This window comes from Apaloderma vittatum, unplaced genomic scaffold, assembly GCF_000703405.1.
Source record: "Apaloderma vittatum isolate BGI_N311 unplaced genomic scaffold, ASM70340v1 scaffold8788, whole genome shotgun sequence".
NCBI lineage: Eukaryota > Metazoa > Chordata > Aves > Trogoniformes > Trogonidae > Apaloderma > Apaloderma vittatum.
Genome location: NW_009732378.1, coordinates 49,641 through 65,415, shown reverse-complemented (window position 1 = coordinate 65,415; position 15,775 = coordinate 49,641). Strand labels below are relative to the sequence as shown.

General features: G+C 39.2%; 1 protein-coding gene across 3 annotated transcripts; it reads left to right on the top strand.

Moving 5' to 3' along the window:
* The first annotated feature begins 4,837 nt into the window (after nucleotides 1-4,837).
* G3BP1 (GTPase activating protein (SH3 domain) binding protein 1) lies at nucleotides 4,838-14,846 on the top strand. 3 transcript variants are annotated; one of them, XM_009875506.1, is made up of 11 exons: nucleotides 4,838-4,944; nucleotides 6,185-6,266; nucleotides 6,632-6,805; nucleotides 7,613-7,703; nucleotides 8,175-8,268; nucleotides 8,651-8,855; nucleotides 9,630-9,731; nucleotides 10,303-10,414; nucleotides 10,853-10,978; nucleotides 11,087-11,196; nucleotides 13,782-14,846. In XM_009875506.1, exons 1-11 carry the CDS (start codon nucleotides 4,859-4,861, stop codon nucleotides 13,986-13,988), a joined length of 1,389 nt encoding a protein of 462 aa, XP_009873808.1. In that variant the 5' UTR covers nucleotides 4,838-4,858; the 3' UTR covers nucleotides 13,989-14,846. The 3 variants fall into 3 exon arrangements, with proteins under 3 accessions (XP_009873808.1, XP_009873807.1, XP_009873810.1); XM_009875505.1 differs by having other exon boundaries at nucleotides 11,066-11,196; XM_009875508.1 differs by lacking the exon at nucleotides 9,630-9,731.
* Nucleotides 14,847-15,775: the final 929 nt, after the last annotated feature.

The following is a 15,775-nucleotide window of genomic DNA, read 5'->3' as shown; positions in this document are numbered from 1 at the left end:
ATATAACTTCTTTTACTCAGCCTGTGACTGTCAAAATATGAGGAATTTGAACTGGTTTCAGGCAGGCAGCTGTCTGTAATGGCTTCTGTACAAAATACACGTGGTGTTGCTGAGACATCTTCTGTATCCAGTGAGAGGCAAGTAATAAGACACATCTTTTAAAGGAGATTAGTGTTTTGAGATTTCGGTTGCAAATTTATTTGAGGTACTTTTTCAGCACTTCGTAATTTAATCTTGGGATCAACAACCGATGTGCTGTGTTTTGTTTTGCAGTTTTTTTGTACATGTTGTTTTTCTTTCCAGATAGTTAAGACTATCAAAGTAAAGACAGTACCTCACAATCTATTTGGTATCTTGTAGTGTTTCAAATACAAGTTTCCTTGAAAATATTTACATTACTCTTTCTACTGAGAGTGAGCTGGCAGAATGATATAAATCCCTAGTTGAGATGGACACTGGAATTTGCTTAGTGATGCAAGTTTAACTTGTTTGTGTTTCATTGCTCACTGTAATATTTTGTATCATAGTTCATGCAGGTACCAGCAGCTTTTTTTTTTTTTTTTTTTTTTTTTTTATAGTCAGCAGTGCTAGCAGATGCTAGTCATGTAACTGGAATTGTTTTGCAGTTGTTTATTGTTTAATCTATATCATGTCTGTTGGAGGCATATTAGGAGTTTTCTTAATGATTTTATTTATTCTGGCTTTTTTTTTTCCTTGTCCAAAGCAGTGATAATAACTGCTTCTAGTGGTTGTTACTTCACATGGATAAATGGTTTGTGGCTTTGAATGTGCTCACCTGTTGCTAAGTAACTTGGAGAAATCCCAAATGACACTTAATTATGCAATCCTATTAACTATTGACCAGACCTTTAATATCTAACAAAATTGCTGTTTGCCAGCTTTGTAGTGTGACATCTCTTCCATGTGGACTTCTCTGGGTGTTTCTTAAGTTTTTAAAAAGCTTTTTTGTATTGATAGCGAAATAAGGGAGTAGAGTTGCATGAGAAGTTTGACGTTCTGGTTTAGAGGCAGAAAAAATAATCTTCATCCGAGTAAAAAAAAACCAAAACATCAACCGTATGGACAGAGCTCCTTTTGTATAGTTAGAGTTAAATTGTAGAGATGAGAGATCTGACTGTCACAGAAGCTGATTAGGTTGTTTGGAACAGTATTACAGCTCTATGAGAATATTTTAGTCGGTTAAACCTGTAATTAAAAGGGGGGGGGGCAATATGAGTGTTTTGGTGCCCTGTAAACTCTACCAGTTTTTAGAGATGGGCAGGAGCATTGTATCAAATGAGTCACATTATAGCACACAAATAGCCCAAAGAGAAACCGTGAGCTGCTGTAGGGTTGTTCCCTGTACCTGCTGTGTAATGTAGCAGTCAAGCAGAACTGTAATGCTTTGTAGTAACTTTGAATTTTTTGGAGACTGTTTCATGTATTGAAATGCAAGTCAAAAATATAGAAATGAAAACGGCATAGAACAAAGGCATCAGGATAATGTTAAACCCTGGTCTGTTTAGAATATGCTTCAGTGTAAATATTAACCTGTCTTTCCCTTAGTACTGATGTTTTTCTTGACAGATGTTTAAAATTGCCACACATTTTAGAAAGTGAAGTTTGGGATTTTATGAATTCTCTGGTTTTTTTTCAATGGAGTCTGGTGCTCTGGCTTGTTATGTCAGGGTAGGTGTGTTTTGCAATCACTGGTTATCCTGAGAGCCTGAACATTGTGTAGTATACATTAGAGACACTTTTATTGTGTAGGAAGTCTAGAACGAGCAAGATTCCTAAACTCTTTTTTGGATTTTAAAATGAAAAAAAAAAAAAATCAGTTGAGATGGCAATGGTTAGTTCCTTTCATTGTGTAGCAATTTGGTGAGGAAAACACTGTTAGGTGCCGAGTCTGTTATTTTTCTGAATACTAATATGCTGATAGAATTTTTTTTTGTGGACCTAAATCTGATTTTGCTAATACAGAATTTACATAAATGGCTCTAATTTACATAACTGTACTTTAGAAATTCAGTGACTAGCATTGATTTTCTGCCAAGTAGGAGCATTGTAACAGATGGTGAAATTTTCCACCAGCCAGGTGATAACCACTGTAAAGAAGGTATTTGGCTTCCTGTAAATCTCTTGGCTTAAGGGAAGAGCTCAGTTATGTTGCAGAATTGTTCTACTGTAGGTTGGTTGGTTTTTTTTTTTTTTATAATTTCACTTATCTAGTTTGTTTTACATATAAGGAGTAGTATGAGTGCATGTTTATGTATGAATCTTAAATCATCCAATTTTCAGCTTTTCCTGTCAATTTTCACCCTTTCATCATTGTCTCAATTGACATGAAAATGTGTGGATAATCTTCTGTCAGGAGTAATGTAGTGACAGTTCAAGCATTTGGTACTATTACGCTCTGTGCGGTAGAAATGCGGTGAAAAATATTTGCAGTTATTCTTAGGTCAGGGAATAGCAGAGTAATAAATTGCTCCTGAGCAGTAAGGAGCAAATATTTTCTGGAAATGCTTGCCTTCTATCATTCAGGTTGTGCTGGCTGGAGAACAAGAACAGATGGCAACTGGCAGAGTAGCAGCAGGTGCAGTAGGAGTAAAAACAGATTGTTGTCCTCTGATTAGGTCATGCAAAGGTTTTTCCCATTTCTTTTCAAATCTGTTTGATGAGAACTGGGCACTCTGCTATTCTTTCCATGTTAAAAGTCAGTTGTGATAGATTTTATTTTTTTTCTAACCTTTAGCAGTAGGGAAGTCCTTTGATTTTTATTTTTTTCTGCATGCAAATATAACAGACAGAATCATCACAAGCCACTTTGCAATGTGTCTTCAGTACAGCGTTGGGACAGCTCAGAACAAGGTTGAAGGTGATGTGGTAGCAGGTTAATACAGGTGAGGGCCCTTTCGCTGAAGAAGAGAAATCTGAAAGCTTTTGGTGAGTGAGATTTTTTTTGAGTGCTATAGGTAACGATTTACCATTATGTGAGGATGTCAAGCTTTGTATGTTCATATTCTAGAAGCAATTGAAAATAATTCTCAAAAGAGCCTGATTTCATTATTTAACTAAATTGAGTAAAAACCTGTCTTGTGACATATATGGGAATAAGCTTGAATTCTGGGGGAAGCTGTCACTGTAATAACCTGGTAGGTCACCTTTGTCTTTTGAAGCTATAGTCTGTTGTCGGTTCTTAGCATTTAAAGGATGACTATTTTGAAATTCATCAAATGTAATGGAAGTGTCAAACAAGATCCTTGGATGAACTGGAACAAGACTTGGTACAAGTATATGGGAGAGGCAGTCTGTTTTGGTGGTGTTTTTCTTCTGTTTGTTCAGATGATAGTTGTGGGAAACTGTTTGCCCAGGATGCTGTTGTGTTTAGTGACAAGAGAAAGCTTGTTCTAATATAACTGCCTAGGCATGAACTTTGCAGGCTCCATCTGGATTAGTCTGTGCTAGAGGACTGCTTAGTTGACTTCCTTTTTTTAGTTGATGTCACCACTTCTTGGAGCCATTTATAGTTGTGCAGTCTGTCATTTATTTACCTGGTTTTATTTCAACTCCTTTTTAGAGGGATCGAGTTAGTAGTGTATTGGTTTTGATTTGCACACCCCCTGGGGAGGTTTGTGTTGAATTTGCATAGCCTGTGCTTGGGAAAGTGCTGTGTAGGGGGAGGGACTGGGAATCAGTAATAGGGGGAGGTTTTTTTTCCAGCTTCTACATGTGGTCTTTTAGAGGCCCTTTTGCTTAACATCTACTTGACTCACTGCAGGTAGCGCTTTTGCTAACTTGTTCTTGTCAGTGCTGCTAGGCCTGAATAGCTGCAGGAGGAGAAGCTGTTGTGTATAATCTGTGATAGATCAACAGCAAAACTGTCTGCTAAGCAACAATTCTGCTGTCTATTGGTATAATTGAAGATGAAGCAGCAAATTTACTGTTGTTTCTGTGTTAGTTAGCAAGAATATGCTTTGGTATCTGTGTTTTTTTCCTACCATGTTGAACCTATTTTGTATGAGTTTGAACAGTGTGTGTGAGTATTTGAAAGCAAGGAAGCAGCAATGTCCTTTGGGTTTGACTGACCTGGACTGAAGGTACATATTGTGTAGTCTATCAGCGAAGACTTTGTTTTTGTAACTTACGGATCTATGGAAAGTAGATAGAAGGTATCTAGATTGATTTGTGCCTGGATATGGGTGGTAATGTTTATTCCACGGTCTTATGGATTTAAGTAAGAGGTGACTTGCTGAGCTTGGTGAAAGCAAGGGAAGAGCAGTATACATTTGTTTGTACCACAGTAATTTTAATATAATCCGATATTCCTCTACAGCGCTTGTCACTCACAAGCAAGGAGTGCTATGCTGCTGATAAAAATAGATTGGACTTGTGCTGACCTTTTAAAAATGCCCCTAATACATTAGCACAGACTTTGCCTTAGAACATCTGACTTTTAATTCCGATTGTGAAGTCAAGTGAGGTAAGTAGAGCTGGGATCGACTGTAAATGACTTAGCCACTTAGCAAATCCTCTTGACGAACCATACTTGCTTGCCATCTGCTTCTTACTGTACGGTGATTAAACACTGGCATGTTATGAGGTAAGCTCCCTCACCTATGCAGCCTCTCCCGCGACTGGTTTGGTACCCAGCAGTCTTCTCTTTGGCACCAAAGACTGATGACTCTGAAAAAACATTGGTTAAACTACTTACTGTGGTAAAACAGCTAATGAGTTTTGGTGCATGCTTTCCACTGTGATTATTTGGCTTATGCTGTCGCTTTGTGAACAGCAATATGAAATGCTCGTGTCTTATGGAGCTTTTGATTTTCTCCGTAGTTTTCAGTTGACCAAAGAAATGGTGATGGAGAAGCCAAGTCCCCTGCTGGTCGGGCGGGAGTTTGTGAGGCAGTACTATTACCAAGCACCTGACTATTTGCACAGGTAAAGCTTTGCTTCACTTTATCATTTGTTTTTCATGGTGAATTTCTTAATTTGTATGTTAAATTTGGTGAGTAGGCTTATTACCACATCTTGGCTTGCTGAATTTGGACACTTAAAAATCTGATTTACTCAAGCCAGACTGGGGGTGTAGTTAACCCAGCTGATGAAAATAGAAAGCTAAAACATGGATAGTACATTATAGGAATTCTTTAAATATCTGTGTTGCGGTTGTTACTGAAATGCTGCTAGACATGTATTCTAAGCGAAAATTAAGAAAGGTAATATGTAAATCAAAAGCGTGTTGCTTGCTACTTCTAGTTGTAGTCACTATAAATGAAACTTGGATAGGTCTTATTTAATTAAGCATTTTTGTAATTTTGTTTGATACAATGCGCCCTGACTAGGGGAAAAGCATTAAAGTGGAGTATGCTTGTATATTGGTATGCGTCAGTAGACAATGCAGTAGCTCTTCATTAAAGGAAAGTCGGAAATTATGAAAGTGCAACAAACTGCAATCTGTTAACTAGACAAGTTGAGCCTGTTTTTATTTGACAGGTATCCTATGTTGCTAGAATTTGCTTTGTTTTGCTGTTCTTTGAGTAGCTAGACAGTTTCTGAAACTTTTCTTCCCATCTCAGGAACACTTACTAGGAGTATTTCACCACGTAGGTTGACAGCTGACCTCATCCATTTGGGTCAGAGGAAAGTTTAGCACGTGCCATGGGATTCTGTTCCAGTCTTTTATCTTCTGACAGAATCTAGTATTGTGATGTTTGTGACATTTTGCCTTGTAACGCTTCAGTTATAGAATGAAAGATTTACCTGCAGTAGCTTATTTACTGTAGCTGAACAAAAGTATCTTTGCTCCTTGCTCAAACTTCAAGCTAGAACTTGAGGGGAAGCCTTCAGCATCCTGTGTGTTGAAGGTATTGCATTGCTTTAGGGACCTTGTAGAGAACGGTGAGAATGGGATCGGATAACCTGTCTGTTACCAGACTTTGATTTTGGCTTTTAGTGCTTGAATATCTGACATACCTGGACACTGCAGTTTACACAGGAGAGCTTTGCATTTTCCCCTCTATCTCCGAATTACTAACGGGATTTTGGAATTGTGTGGCTGTATTCCAATAATTCAGACAGGAAAACTTTCTTGAGAGTAGTTATTCCTTGTGCATGCTAATGTAGAGGCTCAGTCTTCTTACATAACAAAGCTTACTGTTAAAATACTTCTTTTCGACAGATTTTATGGAAAGAACTCTTCCTATGTCCATGGTGGCTTGGATTCCAATGGAAAACCAGCTGATGCAGTCTACGGTCAATCTGTAAGTACTTAGAAAAACCCCTTACTGTTCTTTCCTCCTTTTTTTGGTCACCTTTGTGGTTGAGAAGACATGTATCTAGCTGTGATTAATCCCTCCTTTGTCCAAATCCTTTCTGTAAAAAATGAGGAAAGCAAACTCTCTAACTCTAAATGGCAATAGTTAAGCAAGACATCCTTCCTTTACTAATGTTCATAATTAATGTAAAATTGCTTGCAAAGCAAATTTAAAGAGCGTGCTGCCAAGCTTTGTTTCTAGAGTTAGAGAATGTATTCTGAAACAGGGCTTTATGGTTTTGTTTTCTTGGAAAGCTGCTGGCTTGGCAGAAATGGCTTCAGCAGTGTAACCTGTATGCCATTCTTTCATAGGATATCCACAAAAAGGTGCTGTCATTAAACTTCAAGGATTGCCACACGAAGATTCGCCATGTGGATGCCCACGCTACTCTCAATGATGGTGTTGTAGTCCAGGTGATGGGAGAGCTCTCCAATAACAGGCAGCCTGTGCGCAGATTCATGCAAACGTTTGTGCTTGCACCCGAGGTATGCTGTACTGAGTGCTGGTGGTGTTACAGTGCCTCTGGTATGTTAGGATTAATGAGGCCTGTCTGGTTCAGTGTTGGAAGCTGAAGGGTTAGACTGGGAAGGTAATTTGCCACAAAATTAAACAGTGATGTTCTGCACATTACTTAAGAAATTACACTACTTCTGCATGGTTATATGTCAACCTTGAATATCATAATTACAGTTGTAAATATCTTAACTTTTAGCTACTACTATGGCCAATGCATTTTTTTCATAAGTGTTTTAAAGGTTTTTTTTTGTCTTTGATTTGCACTATTGGCAGCCAGTCCTCTTACTGAAAAGAATTAGTAGCAAGAGAAAGATGCTTCCTGTCATTTGAGGGCATTGGTTCCAGACCTTTGAAATACATGTGCTTTTTGAAATACATGTTACTTGAGCAAAGGAGTTCACATAATTGAAAATGGTAGTGAAAAGCAGTATTGCAAGATCACTTTGTTTTTCAGTTTAACTTGGAGCTAAGAATTAGTACTTTACACCCTAGAAAGTTCTCACTCCTAAATTTTCAGTGTTGTGAGCTGTTGGAATTAGAAGCATTGATAAGAGTTTTCCCATTGTTCCATACATACTTGACTTGCCAGTGTGATGTGTGGTTGTTTTTTTTCTTCCCCCTGAATAACAGACATCTTACTGAAGGAGGCAAGTTTGGATTAATTATATGTGGGAAGGATGGTTTGCTCAAGCTGTTCTTGTTTTCTCATTACCTCAGTTTTTAAATTACTGCAGTTGATGTAATTGAATCAGTTCCTACCTTTGATTTCTTGCTAGGGTTCTGTTGCAAACAAGTTTTATGTCCACAATGATATCTTCCGCTACCAAGATGAGGTTTTCGGTGACTCTGACACTGAGCCTCCAGAGGGTAAGTAGCAGGAATTTTTGGATGGTTCTGCTGGTATTTGTTTCTGGGTCTATATTAACACTCCATTTCCAGACCAGAGAAGGCAGATCAGCATTAAGCTTCATGTTCTATGTTTTTTTGCCTTGCCTTTAGTTTCCTTGCACTCTAGCAAGGAGTTGTGACATGCATGTGACTATTTTTCTAGCATATTCTGTTTCTATTAAAAGAACTGTAAGACTTCTTTCAGCAGTTGCAGTCGGACTTTTAGACTGTAAATCTGCTTCTGTGAGCTATTTAGAACGTGTTTTGACCAAGTTAAAACTGAGTAACTGAAGTGACAGAAGAAGTATAAGCAAACGTCTGTCCGGTTTTACGTCATCATAGTGCTTCCCATGTGGAAACGTCCGCTGCGTGTTGTGGAAGATGCCTTGTGTTTGAACCAAGTACTAAAGATGTGTGTGGTGTGTTGTTTCCTTTTCTAATTTCATGTAGAATCAGAGGAAGAAGGGGAAGAACCTGAGGAAAGACAGCAGACACCTGAGGCTGTTCCCGATGATACCAGTGCTTATTATGAGCAGACTGTCAGGTAATATCTTATTACACAACATCTGACTTCGTGTAGTACAGACGGCTTGTAGAACATGTCAAATGAGCTTAGAGCTACTTGTGATTTTCCTCTTTGGTAGCCAAAAGATTTCTGTTTATTGGGCAGCTGAAATCAATGTACTGTTAATGTGAATGCTGAGACTCTGGATTTTCTATAAATGTAAAGCTTTGGCTGCTCCATAGTGTAACAGTGTGAAGCGTGCATCGCGGTGTAGTGTGACCTTACTTAGACAGAGTAGCCCTGTTGTTGTTGTATGCAATGTGCCTGACTTCTGCATCAAAGTAGTATTGCTTAACACCCAGTGATAGAAACAAATGCAATACCACACCCTCTTCTTGTCTTTTTTGGTGCTATATAATAGCAATGACATTGAGGAACACCTGGAAGAGACAGCTGCAGAGGCAGAGCCTGAGCCAGAGGCAGAGCCTGAACAGGAACCTGAACCAGAAGCACAGGAAGAAAAATCTGAGCCAGTATTAGAGGAGTCAGCTCCAGAAGAGACTGTGGAAAAGAGTCCTTCTCCAGCTCCTGCTGATCCAGCTCCTGCAGTGCAAGAGGACTCCAGGGTAATGACAGTGGCTGCCTCCTTTCTGTGATGCAGTGGTTTCACTCATCTGTTGTTTTACAGAGTATGATCCTCTTTCTGGCAAGAGGAAAAATATCTGGAATTAAAAGTGTTTAAATGCTCTGTAATTTCCTCCTTCTATTCCCATCTCCCATTCCCCCTACCCAAATTATTCTTCTTGCGACCAGTTGCCTTCTTCCCATTAGTTCCTATACAATAACAGGTAGTTGAAAGTCTAGCTGGTGATTAGTTAAAATACCAGAAGCTAAGGTAAGACTTTGTGTATTGCTAGGTATGGGAACTGTGGCAGCAGAGAGAGGCTTAAATTCATTGTTTATAGACAGAGCTGCTGAAATTCTGAACAAACTGCAACCAACATGCTGAATCAGGAAAATAGGTGAAATTCAGCTTTATTTCTATGTGGAGATTTTTGTCACCCTTTGGTGTTAAGGGAAGCCAAAGCGGACAAATGGGTACTCAGGGAAGCAATAATTTGGTTAACTTAGATGTGATACTTGGTTTTAGGCCACTGCTGGTCCTGTTTCAACTCTATACAGAAAGAGAGTGGAAGTGTAACTTCATTGTTCTTACATTAAGTCTTTTCTGAATTTAAATGATTTGAAGGAAATTGTGGCTGGATACTGAATATCAAGGACATATTAAAATTTGTTATATTATCTTGTGTCTGTTAGCTGTACTATCAGGAATATATTTCAGAAGGATAAAAAAGTGTCTGGAATCGAGTTACAATAATTTTCGTTTTATTGTTTTTCAGACATTTTCCTGGGCATCAGTAACCAGTAAGAACCTCCCTCCCAGTGGAGCTGTTCCGGTATCGGGGATACCACCTCATGTTGTGAAAGTTCCAGTCTCGCAGGTAGGAATCTGGCACAGAGAATTTTTAAGTGCAAACTGGCTGATAGTAGTAAACTGAAGCGGGGAAAAAATATAGTGAAATCTACTTGGTTACTGAATTTTCAGAGATTACAAATACTTCAGAATTCAGTGTTTCCTGATAGACTTGATACAAATTTTATTCCTTGGCTTTTGAGTTGAAGGAATTGTTTCTCATGGAGGAAAACCAGGGAATTTTCATGCCAGAGCTGGATGTATCTACCATCTAAAATAATTACACCCTCTTAAGAGGGAACTTTGCTTTTTCCACTGCCTATTCATGAATGAGGTTTTGCCACCAGAAGAGTTTGCCTAATGTGATATCTCTGTGTACCTGCCACTGCACTTTGGGCAGGCACACTTTGTGGTATATAACTGTGAATGGGATGACTTTGAAATTATTAGTCAGATTATATGTTTCCTTTTAGCACATGTTTTAGTTGCAGGTGGGAAGAGCTATGTTTTGGTGGGTTTTTTTCTGTATTTTCAGTTTAGTTTATCAACAACAGTTATGCCTGGTTCTTTCCTATTAACTCCTTTTTGAATTTATACAGCCCCGTCCTGAGGCAAAACCTGAATCTCAGACCCCACCTCAGAGACCTCAGAGAGATCAGCGAGTGAGGGAGCAGCGAACAAGCATCCCACCACAGAGGGGTCCTAGACCAAGTAAGAGAAGCTACAAGGATTAAACTGTTTTCTGCTATTTGATGGTTTTGAAGGAAGCAATATAGGGATTAAAGCCTTTAAAATCACATTAATTTTGTCAGTAAACAAATAATTTCTGCTTTTCTACATATGGTTGTTTTAGATTATCTTGGTCTGAATGCCTGGCAAGCTTTATAGCTGAGTTTCACTAACATTCTCTTGTAATATCTAGGCTTCTACTCAAGTGTGTTTGCCATAGTTACAAACTTAGTAGTGTAGAATGCTTGCCTTTTTGTTATATGAGTAAATAAATAGTGTGTGCACTCTGATTATTTTAATATTTTTTTTTTTGTAAAGGGCTAATTCTGACTATGGCTTGTTTCTTTGTTTGCTATGAGGACTGTCTTTTCTTAAACAAATATTACTTTTCTTTAAACAAGTTCTGCTTTTCTGTTCAAGTTCGTGAGGGTGAACAAGGCGATGTGGAAACCAGGCGGATTGTGAGATACCCGGACAGTCATCAGCTGTTTGTTGGGAACCTTCCCCACGATGTGGATAAAAGTGAGCTTAAGGACTTTTTCCAAAGTAAGTTAGTTGCTTCGCTGAGCTCTCAGGGTTAGGGGGTTACAGCCATGAGTGTGGCCAACAGAACATTCTAATGTATGACCCAAGAACTTGGCTTTTCTCTTGCAGGCTATGGCAATGTTGTTGAACTCCGCATCAACAGCGGCGGAAAGCTCCCCAATTTTGGGTTTGTGGTGTTTGATGATCCTGAACCAGTTCAGAAGATCCTTAGCAGCAGGGTAAATAAACTTCTAGTCAGTGGGATTTGGTCTGGTAATAACAGGCATTGCTCTTCAGATTACTTTAACAAGAAGAAAAATCTCCTTGGTCCCTTTGGCCTTTCTTGAGCATCTTAAAGTAGGTGTGATCTCTTTTGGTTACGAAGACTTTTGCAGCATTTCTACAGATTGTCTTTTGTCATTGAAGTAGCTCGTAACAACTTAGATGAACATGAATTTATTCATTAGAGAACTTTTTTCCAGTGAGAAGTTGCTGAGCTCTACTCAGGGGTAAGTAAATAGCTTTTGGGAGGGCAAGCTAGAGAGTCTGACCTTGTGGACAAGTAAGGTGGTGTTGGTTGAAGAAGTTGAAAGAGAGGGGCTGTACTAGTGTGGAGATTGAAAAGAATTTCTGCTAACAAAGGCAGGAGGTACCTGCTCAGCTTGTTAGCAGCGGTTGCAAATGCAAAATGTGCACCCCATGACTGTGTGATGTGGGGATAGGCAGTAGATCTGGATGTACCGTAACAGCTGTGCAGTGTGTTTGCTTACAACCTAGCATTTCACCAGACAGGAATATCCTTCTGTCTTTATTTTCTTACTGTACGACATTATTGTCAGTATATTTCTGCCTTTAAATTGAAAGGTAACCGGAGTAGAGATTTAAGTCATTTGAGACTTGATCTAAGTTTGGGATGTTTCGTGTGGTGGGATGCCAGCAGCAGTTTTGGCAGCGTTTGAATTAGTACCTGCAAAGCCCAGCAGCTCTAGAACTCTGTCAGGGAGCTGGTGATTCAAGATGGGAATGCTGACAGGACAAGGGATAATGGTTTTAAACTAAAAAAGAGTAGACTTGCACTAGATATAAGGAAGAAATTTTTTGTAATGAAGGTGGTGAAACACTGGCACAGGTTGCTTAGAGAGGTGGTAGAAGTCCCATCCCTGGAAACATTTAAGGTCAGATTGGACAGGGCTCTGAGCAACCTGATCTACTTAAAGATGTTCCTGCTTGCTGCAGGGAGGTTGAACTAGATGTTCCTTCCAACCCAAAACATTCTATGATTTTACAGAGAATTGTTTCCTTAACTTTTTCATACTATTGCAGGCTGAGCAGTTCCAGTGTGGTCTAGGGTAAAGTCTAAAGCAGATAATTTGAAACGAATGATAAAAGGTAGGTTGAGTAAGTTTGGTTGATCTTGGCCTGAGTTGGGGTGGGAACAAGGAGCACAGTTACAGTGGGTCCTTACGCCATTTCTTAGCTCCAGGCAATATGTGAGTGCTTTCAGCAGTGACTTGAACTTGCGTGTTTGAATCTTTGCTGAAACAAACTAGAAATGTTCACCTGTGAGTTTTGTGGCATTGGAAGAGTTAGGTAAGAGCTGAGTGCCAGATGTCATGTCAGGGAGCACCAAAGGTGCACACTCTGCTGAGGGGTTTGTGGCCTTGATTTACTTGTTCAGCTGTGCCGCTCTGTAACTGGAGCCAGAAAAGACAGCAGCTTCCAAGTTAGACTTTGAATGTGTAGTAGTTGGTGCACACAGATTATGTTTTCTGTAAGCCCATGTAAATGTTTAACGTATAGTGAATGGGCATGGTTTTCTGAAATAAATTGATCAAAAAAAACCCTCGTGAAGTCCTATAAAAACAGTTTTAACATCCACTGTGAACTGCCATGCAAATGGACCCGGTGCTTTGAGCAAATGTTTGTCCCAAACCAGTAAGATGTTTTTCAGGGTAAGCTTTGCTATAAACGAGTTTAAAAGGCTTTACCAGACTGTTAACCAGTGAAGCTAAACCTAGTGTCTGCTGCCCGAAGTGGAATGTGGGAGTTTACCCTGGAGTTGGTGGGTAAGACTGTAACAGGATGCAGCACAACTGGTGGCTGGAGGAGGACAATGTGCTTCATCCTCAGATCTGTTCTGTAGGCAGTCTAGTAGAAGTGAAAGGCTAGTCTGTCCATTTGATGAGAAGACATTGTTCCTGTGCCAGTGATCAATTATATTCTTCGTGCTCTTGTTTGTTATGCAACTGCAGGCGTAATCTGTAACAGGTGAGTCCTTACTCCTGCAGTTCATAGGTTCTTGTTGACTTCAAATTTTGGTCTGCAATAATGTTTGTAGGATGTTGCAGTCTTGCTCCTCTCTGTTCTTGCTTCAGTAAGGTTTCCTACTCAAGTAACTGCTGCAATTCTAAAAAATTGAGCTTGATCTTAGCAAAAGACTTTACTGGCCTGTATAGCAAGGTGACAGAAAGGATTTGATATTCTTTATGCCGTAAGAGAAATCAACTGGGACTCTGCATGATGTGAGACTGTGACTTGCTGTGTAATGAGGAAAGGTTACTGTTAATTGTTAAATTTCTTTTCTAAAAGGTGTCAGAATGCTCAGTGTTAAGCCCGAGATTGGTTTTTGAAGTGTCACACTTCTGTGTCTCCAGTAAAGACGTAAGACTGGAGGCATAGTTTGACTATTGCCATTTTCTAGTAAACCACTTCAGTCTCTCTTCACAGAGAGAAGGATATGAGATGAGGTTGCAGAAATCTGCTTGACATCAAAGAGTTACTGGTGAGTCGTTAATGAAAGTACCTTTTCTGCTTTTTGTTGCAGCCCATCATGTTCAGGGGAGAGGTACGCCTGAATGTGGAGGAGAAGAAAACACGAGCTGCCAGGGAGGGTGACCGCAGAGATAACCGACCACGTGGACCTGGAGGCACTCGTGGGGGGCTGGGAGGTGGGATTCGAGGGCCTCCACGTGGAGGAATGTCCCAGAAGCCAGGATTTGGAGCTGGAAGGGGGATCGGGCAACGCCAGTGAATGCATCGTGGATGTTGACCTGCTGGCACAAACCTTTTCTCCTGCAGATTTGTGAATTTCAGCCTTGGGTATCTTGGAATGTGGCCCTAGCCTGTTATAGACTGCTACGTTTGATACTATTTTGGCCCCTTTTCGTTTGTGTTATGGTTTTGTGATTTATTTTTTTTTTCTAGTCCTTGTCCCAGATTCCAGCTTTGTGGAACAACGTTTTAGGAAAAGTGGATTTTGAAAAGAACTGAATCTTCTTGTTCACCTCAAACTTAACGGACTGGATTTTTTTGGTACCAGTGGTTTTTCCTAAAGGAATGTCTTTATTTTTTTTCTTTTTCTCCCCTCTTTCTACTGAATTTGGGTGTGTTTCAGTCAGTGGAATAATATTTCACATGCATGCGTTCAAGAGCCTGTAGAACATAGTACTTGGCAAGTGTTTCAAGGGCAGGAAAACGAAACTATTGATTTATTCTTTGAGGGTCATATGAACGTCCTCTGGTCTGGAGATATTGCCACTTGAAAAATTGACATTCACCTTTCGCTTTGTGGCGCTGTAAAAGTGGAATAATGGCTATCCGTAGAATCTTTTTTATTACGTGATCACGGAAAGGAATTCGAACTACTGTTTTACCACTTCAAATTTTTTTGGATTGTGGGATAGGTTTTAAATGTCTAGAACTTGACTCTTAAAACACTTTTCCTGAACTTGTGAAATTTTTTATTGAAATAGGGAGGTTTTTTTCATGTTTAGTTTGTATTTGTATAAAAAAAAAAGCAAAATTGTTGTGCCTTCTATTTATCTCTCATTCCAGTCTTGGCAAATTGTTTAAAAAAAATAATAAAAAAGGTCTAGATTTGCTTTATCAAGTCAAGAGTATGTTGGAGTTTTTGCAAGGGGAAGAAATTCTTCCTTGAGTCTCTAGACTTACTAGATAACAGTCGTTATAGCTGGAGTTTTTAGTATTTTCTGTTCATCAGTTTGACTGCAGTTAAATAATTGAAAATGAGTGTATTTTGGATTTGGAGTTTAATGACTTCAATTTGAAGCTGGGCAGGCCCCATTACAAATGTTGCAAAAGTACGACTGAAGCAGAAGTACCTCTGTTGGGTCCTTTACAGTTCAAGCTGCTGTATGTAATGGAGTTATTTGTGCAGTTCAGGCATTAATTTCATCCTCTGCTTCTGCCAGACTTAAGGGGGATGGATGGCATTTTTGTCAGAAGTACAGAAGGTACCTGCCTGTCCTGGTGTTAAGAAAGAAGTTGAATGCTCTTCACTTCCTCTGAAAGAAGATGAAACTGACAATAAAATACAAAACTGGCTAACTTCAGTCAAACATCTTGTAAGATTGTACTGCACAAAGCAGTATTATCTCTATAATTTATGGTGTTAAACATGGGGATGAAAATAGCAGTTTTGAGTCTACTACAGTTTTGAGTTCAGAGCTCTTGGTAATAGAAAATTACTGCTTAGTAAGTTTGCTTATCTGTCTCAAAGTTCATTGTTTCTGTGTTTTCCTGATTTATTAATATAATCGCTGTGCATATGCGGTATATTTCTCTTGATCTTTGTTTGTTTTAAAGCTAGAGCAAATCTGCTCTTGCCCACATGGCACATAGGTATTGCCTGTTCCAGAAGAGTAATTTTTTGCCTTTTACTTGCCAGACTTAGTGGTTGAGCCTGTTTGTATTAGAAGTCATTACAGTTTTAGTTTCTGTTTTATTTTCATCTTTGGAGTTGTTATGCTATTTTCCCTTTCCTCTTTGCAAATATTTCTCGGATTGACTTGCTTACAA